General features: G+C 35.2%; 1 protein-coding gene across 1 annotated transcript in view; it reads left to right on the top strand.

Annotated features, from left to right (window-relative positions):
- Positions 1-3,398: 3,398 nt before the first annotated feature.
- Positions 3,399-14,961, top strand: part of LOC149416365 (uncharacterized) — a 29,151-nt gene continuing 17,588 nt past the window's right edge. The window contains exons 1-4 of the mRNA XM_089642136.1: positions 3,399-3,529; positions 6,512-6,661; positions 8,439-8,731; positions 10,795-10,983. Of these exons, the coding sequence (XP_089498262.1) occupies positions 3,418-3,529; positions 6,512-6,661; positions 8,439-8,731; positions 10,795-10,983 (744 nt within the window). The 5' untranslated portion in view covers positions 3,399-3,417. The remainder of the gene's footprint in view (positions 3,530-6,511; positions 6,662-8,438; positions 8,732-10,794; positions 10,984-14,961) is intronic.

The following is a 14,961-nucleotide window of genomic DNA, read 5'->3' as shown; positions in this document are numbered from 1 at the left end:
AATCAAAAATAAATTGTGATAAAAAAATGTTTTTGTGAGTTTTAATGTAAGTTGCATAAAATTTGTAGTTTTTTGAAGGAGACGGGAAATATGAAGGTTGGGAAATTATTCTGATATTCTGACGGCCTTGGTGGTCGAGGGTTAAGGCTCTCGACTAGCAAGCCGGATGTCGCGGTTTAAAATCGCATTAAATTTAATATGTGATTTTTCTTAATTTACGCAATAAGTTCCAGAGTGAAATATACTCTTGATATGGCTTTGGGCGTGTTTAGTGACCAGATCGGAATAGCCAGGTACCTCAGCTTCCTCTTTTCCATCTTCTTCCCTTCCCCTATACCTGATAGCCTCATAGCATGCCTCAATTGGGGCTGCCACAGATGGTTAGAAGCAGTTGGGACAGTACATTAAAAAAATGTTCAGTCACCCAACATAGCTAAATCCATTTCATGCAGCGTTTCGACTCTAAATTGTAATATTTCATCATTGCGATACTGAGAGTAGTTAACTATCAACTAAGAGGTACAAATATACGGTGTTTTTTTTTTACTAGATATATTTATTGGATTTTGTGTTTTATTTTTGAGGTATTATGCCGTGTTGCACTTCCTCCTTCTTTATCCAACGTTTCGGACAGCATTGTAGTGTTCATCATCATGGCCAATGATGGACAAAAGTAGAGCAACACGGCATAATACCCCGAAAATATATCAAATCTGTTATTAAATAAATTTCATACTAGCGCCCTTGAGGTGATTTTCCACGAAAGCGGCGCTATATAAATTAGCAAAATAATATTGAAAAATAATTTAAAGTTAGGTTATGTTAAAATTTTTTGACGAATATAACTCTCGACTAGCAATCCGAAGGTCGCAGGTTTAAACTGTGTCGTTTCAGAGTGGAAAATATTCTCAGTATCGCCCTGGTGCAAGACAACCAATTCAGAATTTAAACATTGCTTGAAATGGCTTTAGCTGCATGTGGTGATAAGTTCTGAGTAGTCAGGTACTCTCCCACCTTCCTCTTTCCCTCTTCACTACGTTCAGAATCACAACAAACCCAGATTGAGTATGCCATTGTCTCAATATAGACGGTTGAGAGGAGTTGGGATTATTGCTTCTCTGCCTACCTATGCGGAGAAACAGCGTGATAGTTAAAAAAAGTAACTTTAATCTGTTTTGGTTTTCTGAATAAATCCTTTGTAAATGTAGTTTGTACATCCTGTCACAGAATTAATAGCTTATTTGTAAGAATTTACCTAAAATATGTCAAACACGTGATGCACTGTTTATGTCAAGTCATTTTTTACGACCAACTTTGTTAACATTACTTCATAGCTGTAATTTTAAATTTTAGTGGTGCGACGATTCTTGCAATAATTTAAATAAAATCGCTCTCCGCTTATGTCTGTTTGTGCGCTTAGTTCTTCTAAACTACGCAACAGATTTTGATAGGATTTTCACTAACATTTAGAAAATTTATTCAGGAAGGCTTACATATATAATACATGCATATTTTATTTATAGAAAGTAGAGAAAAATCGATGTTTTATATTCAAGTCGTAAAAATTTATTTTCTTGCACTACATTGTTAACGCTGGCTAAACCTTATGAGATACATCAAAATAATGTACTACGGAATTGTATATCTTAAAAAGGTCTATAGAAAAGTCTTAGACGGTATATGTCTATATCTTAAGGATCACCCCCAGAAACGCTGGGTACACAGCAGTTCGTAAAATAATTGTGAAAATCTTTATTTGATTTAAGACTAATAAAACTAAATCAAACGCCAAATAGAACAAGACACAGAAAATAAATAGAAAACGATTATAACTAAAATTAAATTATACCTAACTCAACTAGGAATCGAATCCAGGATCTTTGTCTTACCGGAACAGCGTCTTAACCCAACACAACCTATGGGAACTAAATATTAAACGTCATATTTGTCGATCTCATATTTCAAATTCAGAATTAAAAACAGATTTAATTGCTAATTTTACTAATTTTTCCCATATTTTTGAATGATACGGAAAAAGATATAAGATTTTTATTGATATATGGGATACCTTTTCTTTTTCTATGATGTACCTATTACACTAGCGTCATTGATCCCTTCGGCACCGGTGCGTAGTCGGGATACACGCCAAACGCGCGCCCAACATTTGTACACGGTTGACATTTGTCACATGAGAACGGGTCGCTTCTACGATTCGTTCTTAAGTTCTACAGCTCGGCTGTGGAACGAACTGCCGGCCTCTGTGTTTCCTCCCTCCTACAACATGGGACTCTTCAAGACCCATGTTCACTCCTTCCTCTCCACAAAAAGACCCTCCACACAGCATCCCCAAAGATGACATAGGCCCTGAGGGAAATTATTTTCTTCAGGGCCTCCTGTGTGGAGTTAATGTAAAAAAAAAAAAAAATTGATGGGAACATGCAAAAAATTTTACGTTAGCGATCTGCAGCCGTGATCGGGAACGATGACAAGTTATCGACATTATCGATAAAGCCCTATGTCAATACGATATTGACGAAATCCCTCATCTATGGTCAGTTAGCGATATTTGCGAGAACGGTCAGAATATGTCAGTTGACAAAATCAGCTACTTTTAGCGCGGCCTGCAAGCTGTCGGATTGTCACGACTTTATGGCTAATTTCGTTCGTTATTCAAAATAACTGGCTTATTAATGAATTTGAGTGAACTAAGTAAGCTATTAGAACTGAAAGAAATCATCACCTTCCTCTTTCCATCTCCTTTCTCTCTCCACAACCTTCAGCCTGACAACATACCCCAATAATTGAGATGCCATTAGTCTTACTGTCTCCTATTGTCGTTGGGACTTCTATACGATATCACACAAAAAAATGTTATTAATAAGTTTAAAATTGTTTTTATTATTTTTAATTAGTTTTAGAAAATAACCTATGCTTTATTTTTTCAGTTTTTTTTATCATATTCGACAACATGAAAGGAACGAAGCCGAAAATATCGAAGAATCCCAATAATTCTGTGCAGTGATTTCTTAGTAATTTTAGTTTTGTTGCATTAATTGATACAGTTAGGTCTGTTTTTGCTTCTAAAGCCTGTATTTGAATCTGGAGCAAAATGATATAAGTCAACGAATGCAGTGAAAAACATATTTAACACAATGTAATATTGTTTAAAATTCAATTCAGGATCTAAAATTCAACAGTTCAATTCATACGCTGTAATCAAGTGTCAAAACAATCGAAAATTACGTAGTTTGATAAAAGAAAGTTATCGATTTGCAAAATTGACACAATACGGAACAATTTAGTGTAAGATTCGACGTGATAAATCACAGTGTAAATCAGTGTCAAAATCACTGCATAATATGTAACAGTTCGCTTAGTTTTTGTGGTTGTTAAACTGACAGTTAAAGTGACATAAATATGTCCGGTTACGAGTCGTGTTCACCAGAAGAAGGTGCAGCTGATATGGATTGCTATGGACAACAGTACTTCTGCAATACCCGGCCACATTTCCGAGAGATACACTGTCAAAGTAAGTTGTTGTTTTATGTTCTATGTGATGTACACGGAGTTGCTTGAGGTTATGAAAAGTTTGAAGTCTTCCTCAGGCGTCACTGACTTCTTTTACCACTATCGTACACCTCATTTGATCCAGGGCTGGCCCCACGCAGGCGCGATTGGAGCAGTCCGCTTCGGCGCCGACTTGCCAAGAGCAAAGGAGTCGAAGCCATAATAATGGGTTTTAAAATAAGAGGTGTTATTTTGAATAGCCCGCTATTTCGGTAGATGTTACTTTTGAAGCTGTTATTTTTTTAAATTTGACAAGTAGAAACTACGCCATTAATAAAAATGGAACAATACACGCTTTAACAAAGCATTGAAATTATTAAAATTCACTTGAGTGAATCAAATGCAAATCATCTTGAGTGATTAGGCCAATTTCCACCTCAAAATTCAAAATTGTCGCATCTGGGTCTCGGAAAACCCAAGAATTATTGTTGAAAAGCCTCTATATCCTCAACGTGTGATTGTTTGGTGCGATTTATGGTCCGGCGGAGTAATTGTATCTTACTTTTTCGAAAATGAGGCTGGAGCAACAGTTACGGTGAATGGATTGCGCTATCGAGAGATGATTAATAATTTTTTATGGCTGGAATTGGATGATATTGATCTGGACAACGTTTACTTTCAACAAGACGGCGCTACGTGCCACACAAGCAACGAAACCATTGATGTTTTACGATTGAATATCAAAATAACACCTCTTATTGGAAAACACTGCACTTAGGCCCAATGAGGTTTTTCCTAATCATCGGTTCGCAATCGTATTTATCCCTGCATTATTGACAGCTTTATTTGTTACCAGTGCCATCTGTGAGTAACCTCTTGAACTATTATCTAGGACAGCGATTCTTAACCTCGGGTCGCGACCCAAATTTGGGTCGCGAGAGGTTTTGGGTTGGGTCGCGGAAATCGCGTATTGATATCCCGATCGATGTCACTAAACTAGTATAGTCACAATTATTACTACTCTCAGAACAAGGACATCTATTGTTCACAATCGCGACATGTTAGTTCTGTTTTAATGGGCGGAAGGGCGCGGGGCGCAAAGCGAGGAGTGCTCGCCATCGCCACCGCTTGGCTCACGCAGTCGGCATCGCTCGGTTCGGCTCGGTCACCACCCGCGCCGCCCGCCGCACCGCGCTGGTCGGTCGGTCTCGTCTCATCTCGGTCAGTTTGCTAGCGAGTTTGTTTACGATTGCACGCTCGTTCTCATACTGTTTTACGTGAATAACGTTTATACTTGACTACAATACACTCTTTGTTGACAACTACAAAGTGCTACAAAATTGTGATAATCAATTGTGGAAGATTAAAAGTGCAACTCGCGATTGCTGTTATCGAAAGAAAGTAAAATATTTTTTTCCAATAAATGACATTGTTAGCCTACAATTCGCCGATGAACGAATAGAATAGTATATTTCTATAATTTGTCGTTTTGTTTCAGTAAGTCTTTCGAATTGTGGACAGTGCCAAAGTCAAGGAACGAAATCCAGAGGTTGTTTTAATACACTGCTTTTTACATCGAGAAAACTTGGCTACACGTGATATGCAGCCAGATCTACATCAGGTGTTACAGGACGTAATACAAATTATAAATTTCATAAAGGCACGCGCTATGAACTCTCGGATATTTCGACTGATGTGCGAAGAAATGGGTTCAGAACACCAGAATTTATTATACCATTCGGATATTCGCTGGCTATCCCGCGGAAAGATTCTAGCTAGAGTTCTTTCTCTTAAAACAGAAATAGAAATATTTTTGACAGATAAAAGACACGAATGTGCTGATCGCTTCAGTGACAACAAATGGATGGCTAAATTGGCATATTTGGGTGATATTTTCCACCACTTGAATCAGTTGAACACAGAAATGCAAGGTCAAAATCGCACTGTAGTAGACATTTATGAAAAAATTACTGTTTTTAAAAACAAAACAAAACTTTGGCAAAATAAAATTGCTCAATGTCAATTGGCAGCGTTTCCAACATTAAACTTGTTTTTGGAAGATCTTAATCTTAATGGCAACCGTATTTTCGTGGAGACCATGCCTATTTTTTTAGAACATTTGAGAAGACTTGAAAATGAAATGGAAAGATATATTCCACAAAATGTCCATATCGTGAAATACAGTTGGGTAAGAAATCCATTTGAAGTAGATGTAATGGGCGTTGAAAACGATTCAGCTGGATTACAAGAAGAATTGCTCGAAATGCAAGGTGATGCACTTTTAAAAGAGATATTTGCCAGAACGAGTCTCACAAAATTTTGGGCACAATTATCTGGGAAGCCTGTTCTGAGCAATGAAGCTGAAAAAGCCCTGCTACCTTTCCCAACTACTTATTTATGTGAAGCAGGATTTTCATGCCTTGCTGTTATGAAGAATAAGTACAGGAATAGGTTGGATCCTCAGCATGACATGCGGTGTGCACTTTCTATAAACATAACTCCACGTATACATGATCTTTGTTCAAAAATACAACACCAGGGTAGTCACTGATTATTTTGCTGTAAATTTTTTAACTGTTTTAATGCTGGTCTGATTTTAATACAGAACATTTAAATAAATTTGTTTATTTCTAATTTTACCAATACATCGTATAAATTTTATAGTATAAAATTACATAACCTGTCAATGGAAAAAAAATAAAAAATTAGATTAGGGTCGCGTACTTCAAATATATTCGTACCTTGGGTCGCCAGCCAAAAAGGTTAAGAACCACTGATCTAGGATATCACAGTTATCTTCATAAATGTTGTCAACAGCCTATATTTATTCATAACGAACAACCACACGAGGTTTCATGAAACCTCGTGTGGTTGTTCGTTTCATGTCAGCTCACAGCAGCAGTCTTTGGAAATTTAAGTATTGCAGATGTTGGTTATGCCTTGATGTTTATATGTAAATTGGTGGTTTGACTGATAGATGTATGCATTACTTGCCTTTGTGCAGATGGATTGGCCAGTCCGGCGGAGCACCTCGGGCTCTCTGAGGAGGATATTTCCCCGCATCAGTACTGGCCGCACAGCCGCGTGGGCAGCCCGCAGCCCTATGGAAATCACGGTTTCATGCACCACCAGCACGGGGGCTATAATGGATATGGTGAGTGTCTTTCTCGGGACATGCTCAACACTTTCAGTTTCACCTGTTGCATCTTCTGTTTTCTATCTTTTGTATATATTTTCACTCGTCTATCTTCTATCTTATATCTTCTGTCTTCTATCTTCTATCATCTATCTTCTTCTATCCATCTATCATTTTTGTGCAAAATCACCTCAAGGGCGCTGTACAAATTTATAATACATTTCTACAGTGATCTATGTTATTACTAACTATTTATGGAGATAAGATACAGTACAATACTTACCTTGTAGGTCACTTGAGATTAACACTTAATTAACATTTTCTAATTGTTTATTAGATAAATGTAGATACAGGATTTAGGACATAATTGGAGAATTGAGTATAACTGGACTATCTGTCAGGAATGGTATATTTAATTTAAGGGAATGGCAGCTTAAAATGGCAAGTTTTTAGTTTAGACCTGAATTCTGTTGGACTTGTTATGGATCTTAGTTCCGGAGGGAGTTTATTCCAAGCCTTCGGCCCAGATACTCCGAAAGCGCGATCACCAAACATAGTATTTGGCTTGCGCTTAGGTTCCATCAGTCTGCCTACAGCTGATGATGTTGCTGATCTAAGAGTTGACTGCCTCAGACCAGTGTTTTCCGGGACGCATAGTTCAGAGATGTAGGGTGGGGCCATTTCATTGATGGATTTAAACACCATCCAGCATAATTTGTACTGGATTCTTTCAGGGCACTTGAGTCAGTGAAGGTTACGAAGGTGTTCTGAAATGTGCGAATATTTAGAAACCCCGGGTATGAGCCGTGCTGCTGCATTAAACACTGATTGAAGTTTGTCAATTTGATATTTTGGAAGACTGGCATAAATGCCGTTGCAGTAATCGAGACGTGAGACTACGTAAGAGTTGATAAGTAGTTTTTTCTTCGGACAGACTTGAGATGTGAAAAAAACTGGTGCTTACAGTCCTATTTATTTGACATTTAAACGAAAAGTCTGAATCTAAGTAATTGACACCAAGAAGTTTGACTGTTTTTTTTGTGATGATATCGTTTCCGGAAATAGTAATAGGTGAATCGTCTATTTCATATCTTACAGTTTATATCTTATATATTTCATCATCTTATATCTTCTAACTTATAACTTCTATCTCATATGTCCTATCTCCACTCCTATATTGTCTCGTTTATCTTTTATCTTGTACCAGCGCCCTTGAGGTGATTTATCACGAACACAGCGCTATTTAAATTAGCCAAAAATAATCTTCCGACTTTATGTTTAAATTCCACACACTTTTCCACAAATGATCATCTCGTCAATCTACATAATGCAAGTGCATTATATAAGCATAATAAATACAAAACAATACAAGAACAACACGTCAACTCACCAAAGATCAAATGGGAAAATAATTCACCGACTCCAGATATTTTCATATCAGAGGGTTCGGCTCGGTAGAACTTCTAACTGAGCCTATAAATCCTGCTGATCCCTCAACATAAATATTTTAAAAATCTTTCGTAATTCCACATGTATTTAAAATGACTGGTTTTTGCAATTTTATACATAAATTCTTGACAGATCTAATACGCCTAAATTTTTAATGAGAGAGCTAGGTATAATGCCAGTAGCCGAAATAACAAATGGATATATTTTTATAGTTTGAGAATGCCAAATTCTTTTTATCTCAAATTATTATTAGTATTATAATTCTGGCGAGAAACAGCATTTTTCTATTTTCTTTAATCTAGGTGAGTGTTTTGGTTCTTACCTTGTTTATTCTTATATTTCTCAGGCTATGAAGAAAGTCATCACATGTCCGATGGACAATACTTCCAATACACCAACGCTTCTCTCTCCCACTCTGCCCCGGCCTTATCCATGGACTGCGAGACGCAACAACACACAACCCTTCACCAAAACGGCAGCGGCAAGATGTCCTCAGTCTGTGCACCAATAGTCCGCGTAGTCAAACGACGAAACACCGCCAATAAAAAGGAACGGAGAAGAACTCAGTCCATAAACACGGCTTTTGCTGACTTGAGAGATTGTATTCCTAATGTCCCGTGCGATACTAAACTAAGCAAGGTTAGTGCTGGGAAAAGAGATACAAGAAGGACTGACACCATAAACTGCGCGTTCTCCCTGCTAAGAAATAGGATCCCAAACGTGCCAACGGACACCAAGCTCTCTAAGGTACTAGGAATAGTGATTTTGGGAACGGATTCTCTTATATTTCTTCTTTGATGGAGTCTAACATCTCTTAAAATTGATGTTATATCAAATTTCGATCAAAACTTACAGTTTGGAATCAATTCCATTAGCAACGTACTGATGGGCCGCATAACGCACTTGACGAAAGCTGCTCCTAACTGGCAAATAAATTAATGATTAAGTAGTAAGAAAATGACAATATTCCAATAATGATATAATTAGTATTATTTGCATTTGAAAACTCGAGCTGCGTTACTAATAAAAAAAGCCTCACCCAAAGCAAATTGCGTGCGAATTTGTAAAAAGGAAAAATGAATATACTCTCAGTCAAAAATTAACTCACACATTCCATTGACCCTTTGCCGCAAACGTATTCAGTTGTCATTACAGTATCGGAAAGGAACAAAGTATATTTGTTTCTTAGTAGCCACAAACGTTTGTAGCCAATGACTTTTTTGTAAATGCACAAGCGGTTGCTTGTTGCACGGAATAATCTCTACCATCAACGCAGCTGGGATATTTCAAACGGAAATAATAATAAAAAAAATCATTGCAAGAAACTGAATGATGCCGTCAAAAGGGCCAAATGCATCACTATAGTCACAACAATAAATAGATTGCATGCATTTCACTTTGCCATTTCGACTGCTTAATCATCAAATTGCTAATTGGGAGCGGATCGGTGCGTTGTGCGACTCAGTCAGTACGTAGCTTCCGTTTAGGTTTTTGGTTTTGAGTCTGCCAATAGAGTCTAGGTCTGGTGTCTAAATCTTCCCGTATGTAAGCAATTAGAAATATTGTAGTTTCTACTATCTCAATTGTGGAAATAATAGTTATCCACTAGAGCTGTTTTGGCCATATTTTGGCCAATTTGTAAACACCACGAGGATCCGCTGGGCAAAATGTGGCCAAACCAAACGCTTATAAATTTCCTAGCGCTCAAAGCTGAAATTGATTATATGGCTCCAGTGGTTAAGACTAAATCCCGTGTCGATATAGTTTTTTTTAGGTTACCTAACTTTGGTTTGCGTTTTGCAAATTCTTTGTGGAACTTTGAGTTGAAAATGCCAATATTTGTTTCTCTTAAATTTACTTCTTGTGGGAAGTTATCGTCTTAAAATATAATTGTAGATGTTAGATATAGACTCCAGACCTTCACAGCAGATTGTAGACATCCCACCCTCCCGAGACACTATACCTAGACTCTAGAAAGCGCTGGTGTTCTGAAATTTTGGTCCGATCCCCACATTCATTTTCTTGTCTTTTGCAATTCTTTGTATTGAATTTTTCAGCAACTAATTTTTTATTGAACCAATATCATAGTTCACTTACATGTTCTCTGTTCTTTTTTAATTTACCCAACATAATATAATATGCAATGAACATTTACCCAACATAATAATATAATAAACAATGAACATTTACCCTACATAATATAATATAAAACGAACATTTACCTAACATAATATAATATAGAATGAACATTTACCCAACATAATATAATATATAATGAACATTTACCCGACATAATATAATATACAATGAACATTTAACCTACATTACATAATATACAATTAACATTTACCCCTCGTTTTAAATTGAAAAAAAATGACATCTACATTTCTTCTGGTACGTGCTGATATACCATTTATATTCTGTTCTTCTAATCATTTTCTGTTTCACATGACATTATTCCGATTCAAAAATTTCATTAATAATTGTATAATGTTGTAACATCTAAAAATGGTTATCGGATATACTCGTAAGAGAGCAAAGTTACAAAACAGAACGTAATAAAATAATTTGTTAGGTTAGCGTTAGTTTTTTTACTAACTTTTCTTAAACGTTCTAGTTTGTCAATGTTCTGTTTTGTAATTGAACCAAAAATATATAAAATCTTCCCTGATTAGTAAAAGTGTTTTTTAATGTGGTACCAGATCAAAACCTTGAGGCTTGCCACGTCCTACATCTCCTACCTGATGGGCGTCTTGGAGTCAGACTTGTTGGAGCCAGCTGAAGGGTTTAGAGCTGAGCTGGCGGGACAGGGGAGAAGATCGAGCAGAGGACAAGGGGGAGCGGGAAAGAAGGGGAACAATAATAATAACGGAGAGACCATCAATTGTCAGGTGAGAGATTTAAAAAACATTTTTTTCTTTAAAGGTACATCATTTTTTTGTTGTTTTGAATTTCTAAAATTTTGTGTTATGTTCAAAAATATATTCACGAGACACAGACATTAGTTTTTAGTTTTATTCCTGAGGGTGAACAGAACTAGATTAATGTACGACTTTGTATTTGGAATTCCACAAGGGTCCCATCTTGGACCCTTTATATTTTTCATTACTACCGTACATCACACAGAATTAGGTTTTTGAAATTTTTTCACTTTGATTCCTGAGAATGAATTGAAAACTGTGCTGGACATATCAATAAAAATAGCAGGACTAGTTATAACTACATAGATTAAGAGAATTTGTATCCGGAATTCCACAAGGTTCTCATCTGGGACCCTTTATATTTTTCATTAATACCATCCATCACACAGAATTAGTTTTGGAAATTTATTGCTCTGATTCCTAAAAATTGTGCTGGACAAGTGAATAAAATTATCTTAATTATTTCAAAGTAGGCTAATATAAGAATGTTTTATTTGGAATTCCACAAGGGTCCCATCATGGGCCCTTTTTATTTTTATAGTCAAAATGTCTGTGCAAAGAATTTGCGGGTTTGAGGCCATCCGTGGTTGAGTTGTTACGTTCCTAATGAATCCGGAGGTCGCAAATTCAATCCAGGCGTGCGAAAGTGAATTTTATTTAATTTTTTTTTTAAATAACACTAGATGCATATTTTACAGTGTGATTAAATAAGAAAAAAATACATTTTAAAAAGTTATGAAAATCCGGAGTCGTAATCACTACAATAAGAAGGGGCGTATAATTGAAGCTAACCACTAAGCCGCCCAGTCAATAACAAGGACATCATTAGATAAAGTGTGAGAATGCATTAGGGTGGAAGTGTCACAACATGCATTGACATAATTGCATTAGGGTGTCCCCTTTTATTGCCAAATAATTTGATTATTAAGTCACTACCATCATCATCATCATGAAAAATACTATTTTCGGCTGTGTGTGTTTCTCTGCAACTCGGATTTGCTCTAAATTTAAGTATCATTTTCAAAATTAGAACTGATTGTGTGAAGAATTCAGACAAGCAATAAAGTACCTACTTACCTACTGCCTATAATATCAATTTTTAACAGAAAATTATTTTAACTGTCACTTTCAAAATTGTAACTGATATAATATCAATAATTCAGACAATTACTACACGGAGAATAATGGCTACTGCTGAATTATTAAAATCGGTTAAAAACTGAATTGCAGGCCGTTTCCAGTTAAACTTTTAGTACATTCCTAGTATATTGAAACACGTGTTCATGCACCTGCGTTTGTCCTGATAATATTTAATGACGAAATGCAAACATATTAGAATTTTTATGAACACGTGTTCCGACATCGCTCAAACATATTCGTGTTTTACGGAAAGTTTATTAGGAACCCTACTAATTCATTCGTTAAAGGCCCGCAGTCCCGTTTTAAGCCGTATTAAAAATAATTTGAAGAGATTTTAAATAAATTAGCAATATTTTTTCTCTATTTGTTTATTATTTATTACTGATAATAACTGCTTTTACGCCTCTATTTAATTGTTATTTTATTTGGGGTTGCAATAATGACATTAGCACAACATGGTTCTACCATCTCCAATAACAACAATCCCCTAAGCGATTATAATTTGATAAAAGTCATGAGGGGTGGTTTTATTTGAGATTTCAATATTCGATTTTGAATTGCCAAAATTAGAAAAAAATATATTAAAATGGGTAAGTACCTACTTTATGTATAGATATTACAAATATTGCTGTAAAAATGCGATTTCTAAGGCGTGTGTGTGTCAATACTATGTTTGACCGTGTTAATTATCCCGCAGACAAGTGGGGGAGTAGTAAAATTACTATCCCTTAAATTAGCTTAAATACTTGACATATTATAGGATGTCGCAATGTTCTCTTAAACATATTTCTGAACCGAAAGATCTGGGAATAACCTTTGACCCACACTTAACATTTCACGTTCATATTGAAACGATATGCAGCAGGGCTTTGAGAATGCTTGGATTTGTGCTATGTAACTCCAGGCATTTCTGCAGCTCTGCCGTGGTTTGCTTGCTATATTTTAGCCTAGTACGTAGTATTTTGGAAAGTGGCTCAATAATATGGGGACCAGGGGATGCAACGTACACTTCTATGGTAGAGAAAGTACAAAAGAAGTTTCTACGTTATCTTTATCTTAGAGGCTTCGGGTACTATCCCTATTTATACCCATCAGCCTTCCTTTCCGGAATGCTAGGTATCGATAGTCTTTTCAACAGGCGGAAAGCTGCGTTGCTGATGATGGCCTATAATTTGTTGAACGGTCACATCAAAAATCCAGAAATTTTGAATAAATTTTTATTTTAAGTCCTGATAACTTCGCAAGAGCGCGTAGACACAAACCATTCATTCTTCCGAGATGTAGGACTAACTTACCATCAGCAATGCCTCTCGGAAGAATGATAGGCCTTCTTAACTCACTAGCCTCTGACATCGACATTTTTTACCTGAGCATTAATAAATTTAAATCGCTAATTAAGCAATTATGATTGTGTATTTGTATAATGTATCTTTGTTAGTGGAATTTTTTTATTCTGTAAATATGCATTTAAAATATAAATAAACAATTTTAGTATTTTAAGTATTTCTGCGAAAATACATAAGTTACCATTAATACTTATAATTGACTGCATAATTGGGATTTCTATAGTTTAAAAGCCCATAAGACAGAAAAATGCATGGAGTCGTCGGAAGACCCACTTGGTTACAGAAGTTTTGTTTGGCATCTTGTGAATCTGGAATGAATCCAAGGTTGGAGGCGAAGCATAATAGCAAATCACTATTTTGATTAATCTTTATAACGAACTGGTGTACATTATGAATACAAAAAAATATGCTTTAGATAAATTGAAGGTTTTTATATCGTTTCGCTCGAGTAGAATACAAATAAAAAAATAAATTACTCAATAAAAAATATAAATGTGAACTACTAAATTTTTTTTTTCAATAGAAATGTATGAACGCGTAAAGGAAACAACTTTAAAAAATACAGTTTTATAGCTAAGATTATCTGTGACATTTTCATTTGATTAACTTTTTTGCTTTCTTATAAAATTATTTACAAAATAAATAAAAAACAGTTTTGTGATTGAAATCGAACGTTTCTAGACTCCGTTTTTCAAGCGATTTTAATGCCTATTACCTACAATATTAGGTATACCAAGAATATACACATTTTTTTAAAGTTGTTTCCTTTACGAGTTCATACAATTCTATTGAAAAAATATTATTTTTAGTAGTTTACATTTATATTTTTTATTAAGTAATTTATTTTTTTATTTCTATTCTAATCAAGCGAAACGATAGAAAAACCTTCAATTTATCTAAAGGATTTTTTTGGTATTCATAATGTACACCAATTCGTTGTAAAGATTAATCAAAATATTGATTTAGCATTAAACTTCGCCTTAACAATTTAATTTTACTAGCGCCAGAAAAGGAAGGAAGTTCTACTATATTAGGGTGTTTTTATTGTTAGCTGGATAAATATCTTAAATTAATGAAGTGAATGAATGAAATTAATCAATTAATAAATGAATAAATCAATATTACACATGGATTTGCAAACACCGTGTAACAAACAGACAATAATAATAATTTAGAAATGAGGTATAACGCCCCCTAAATAATTAGATAACCAATATTAGATTTCGCCCACATTCTAATCTGTGATCTATTATTCTATTTGCGGTCAATTATGGACTCATCTGATATTTATCTAAAGCCCAGAGGGCTTTTACATGTAGGTCGTACAATTTTGATGACAGACAATTTTTAAACATAAAAAATAAATAATAGAAATTAAATAACATTAAAAAATACATGCAAGAAACTAATTTTTTAAAAAAAAACAAGAAAAACGAACAAGATCATAAATTAAAAAATACAG

This window comes from Hesperophylax consimilis, chromosome 17 (assembly GCF_061612785.1).
Source record: "Hesperophylax consimilis isolate HC1 chromosome 17, BYU_Hcon_1.0, whole genome shotgun sequence".
Taxonomy (NCBI): Eukaryota; Metazoa; Arthropoda; class Insecta; order Trichoptera; family Limnephilidae; genus Hesperophylax; species Hesperophylax consimilis.
Note: the sequence above shows the minus strand (reverse complement) of the source record. Positions and strands in the feature narration are given on the sequence as shown.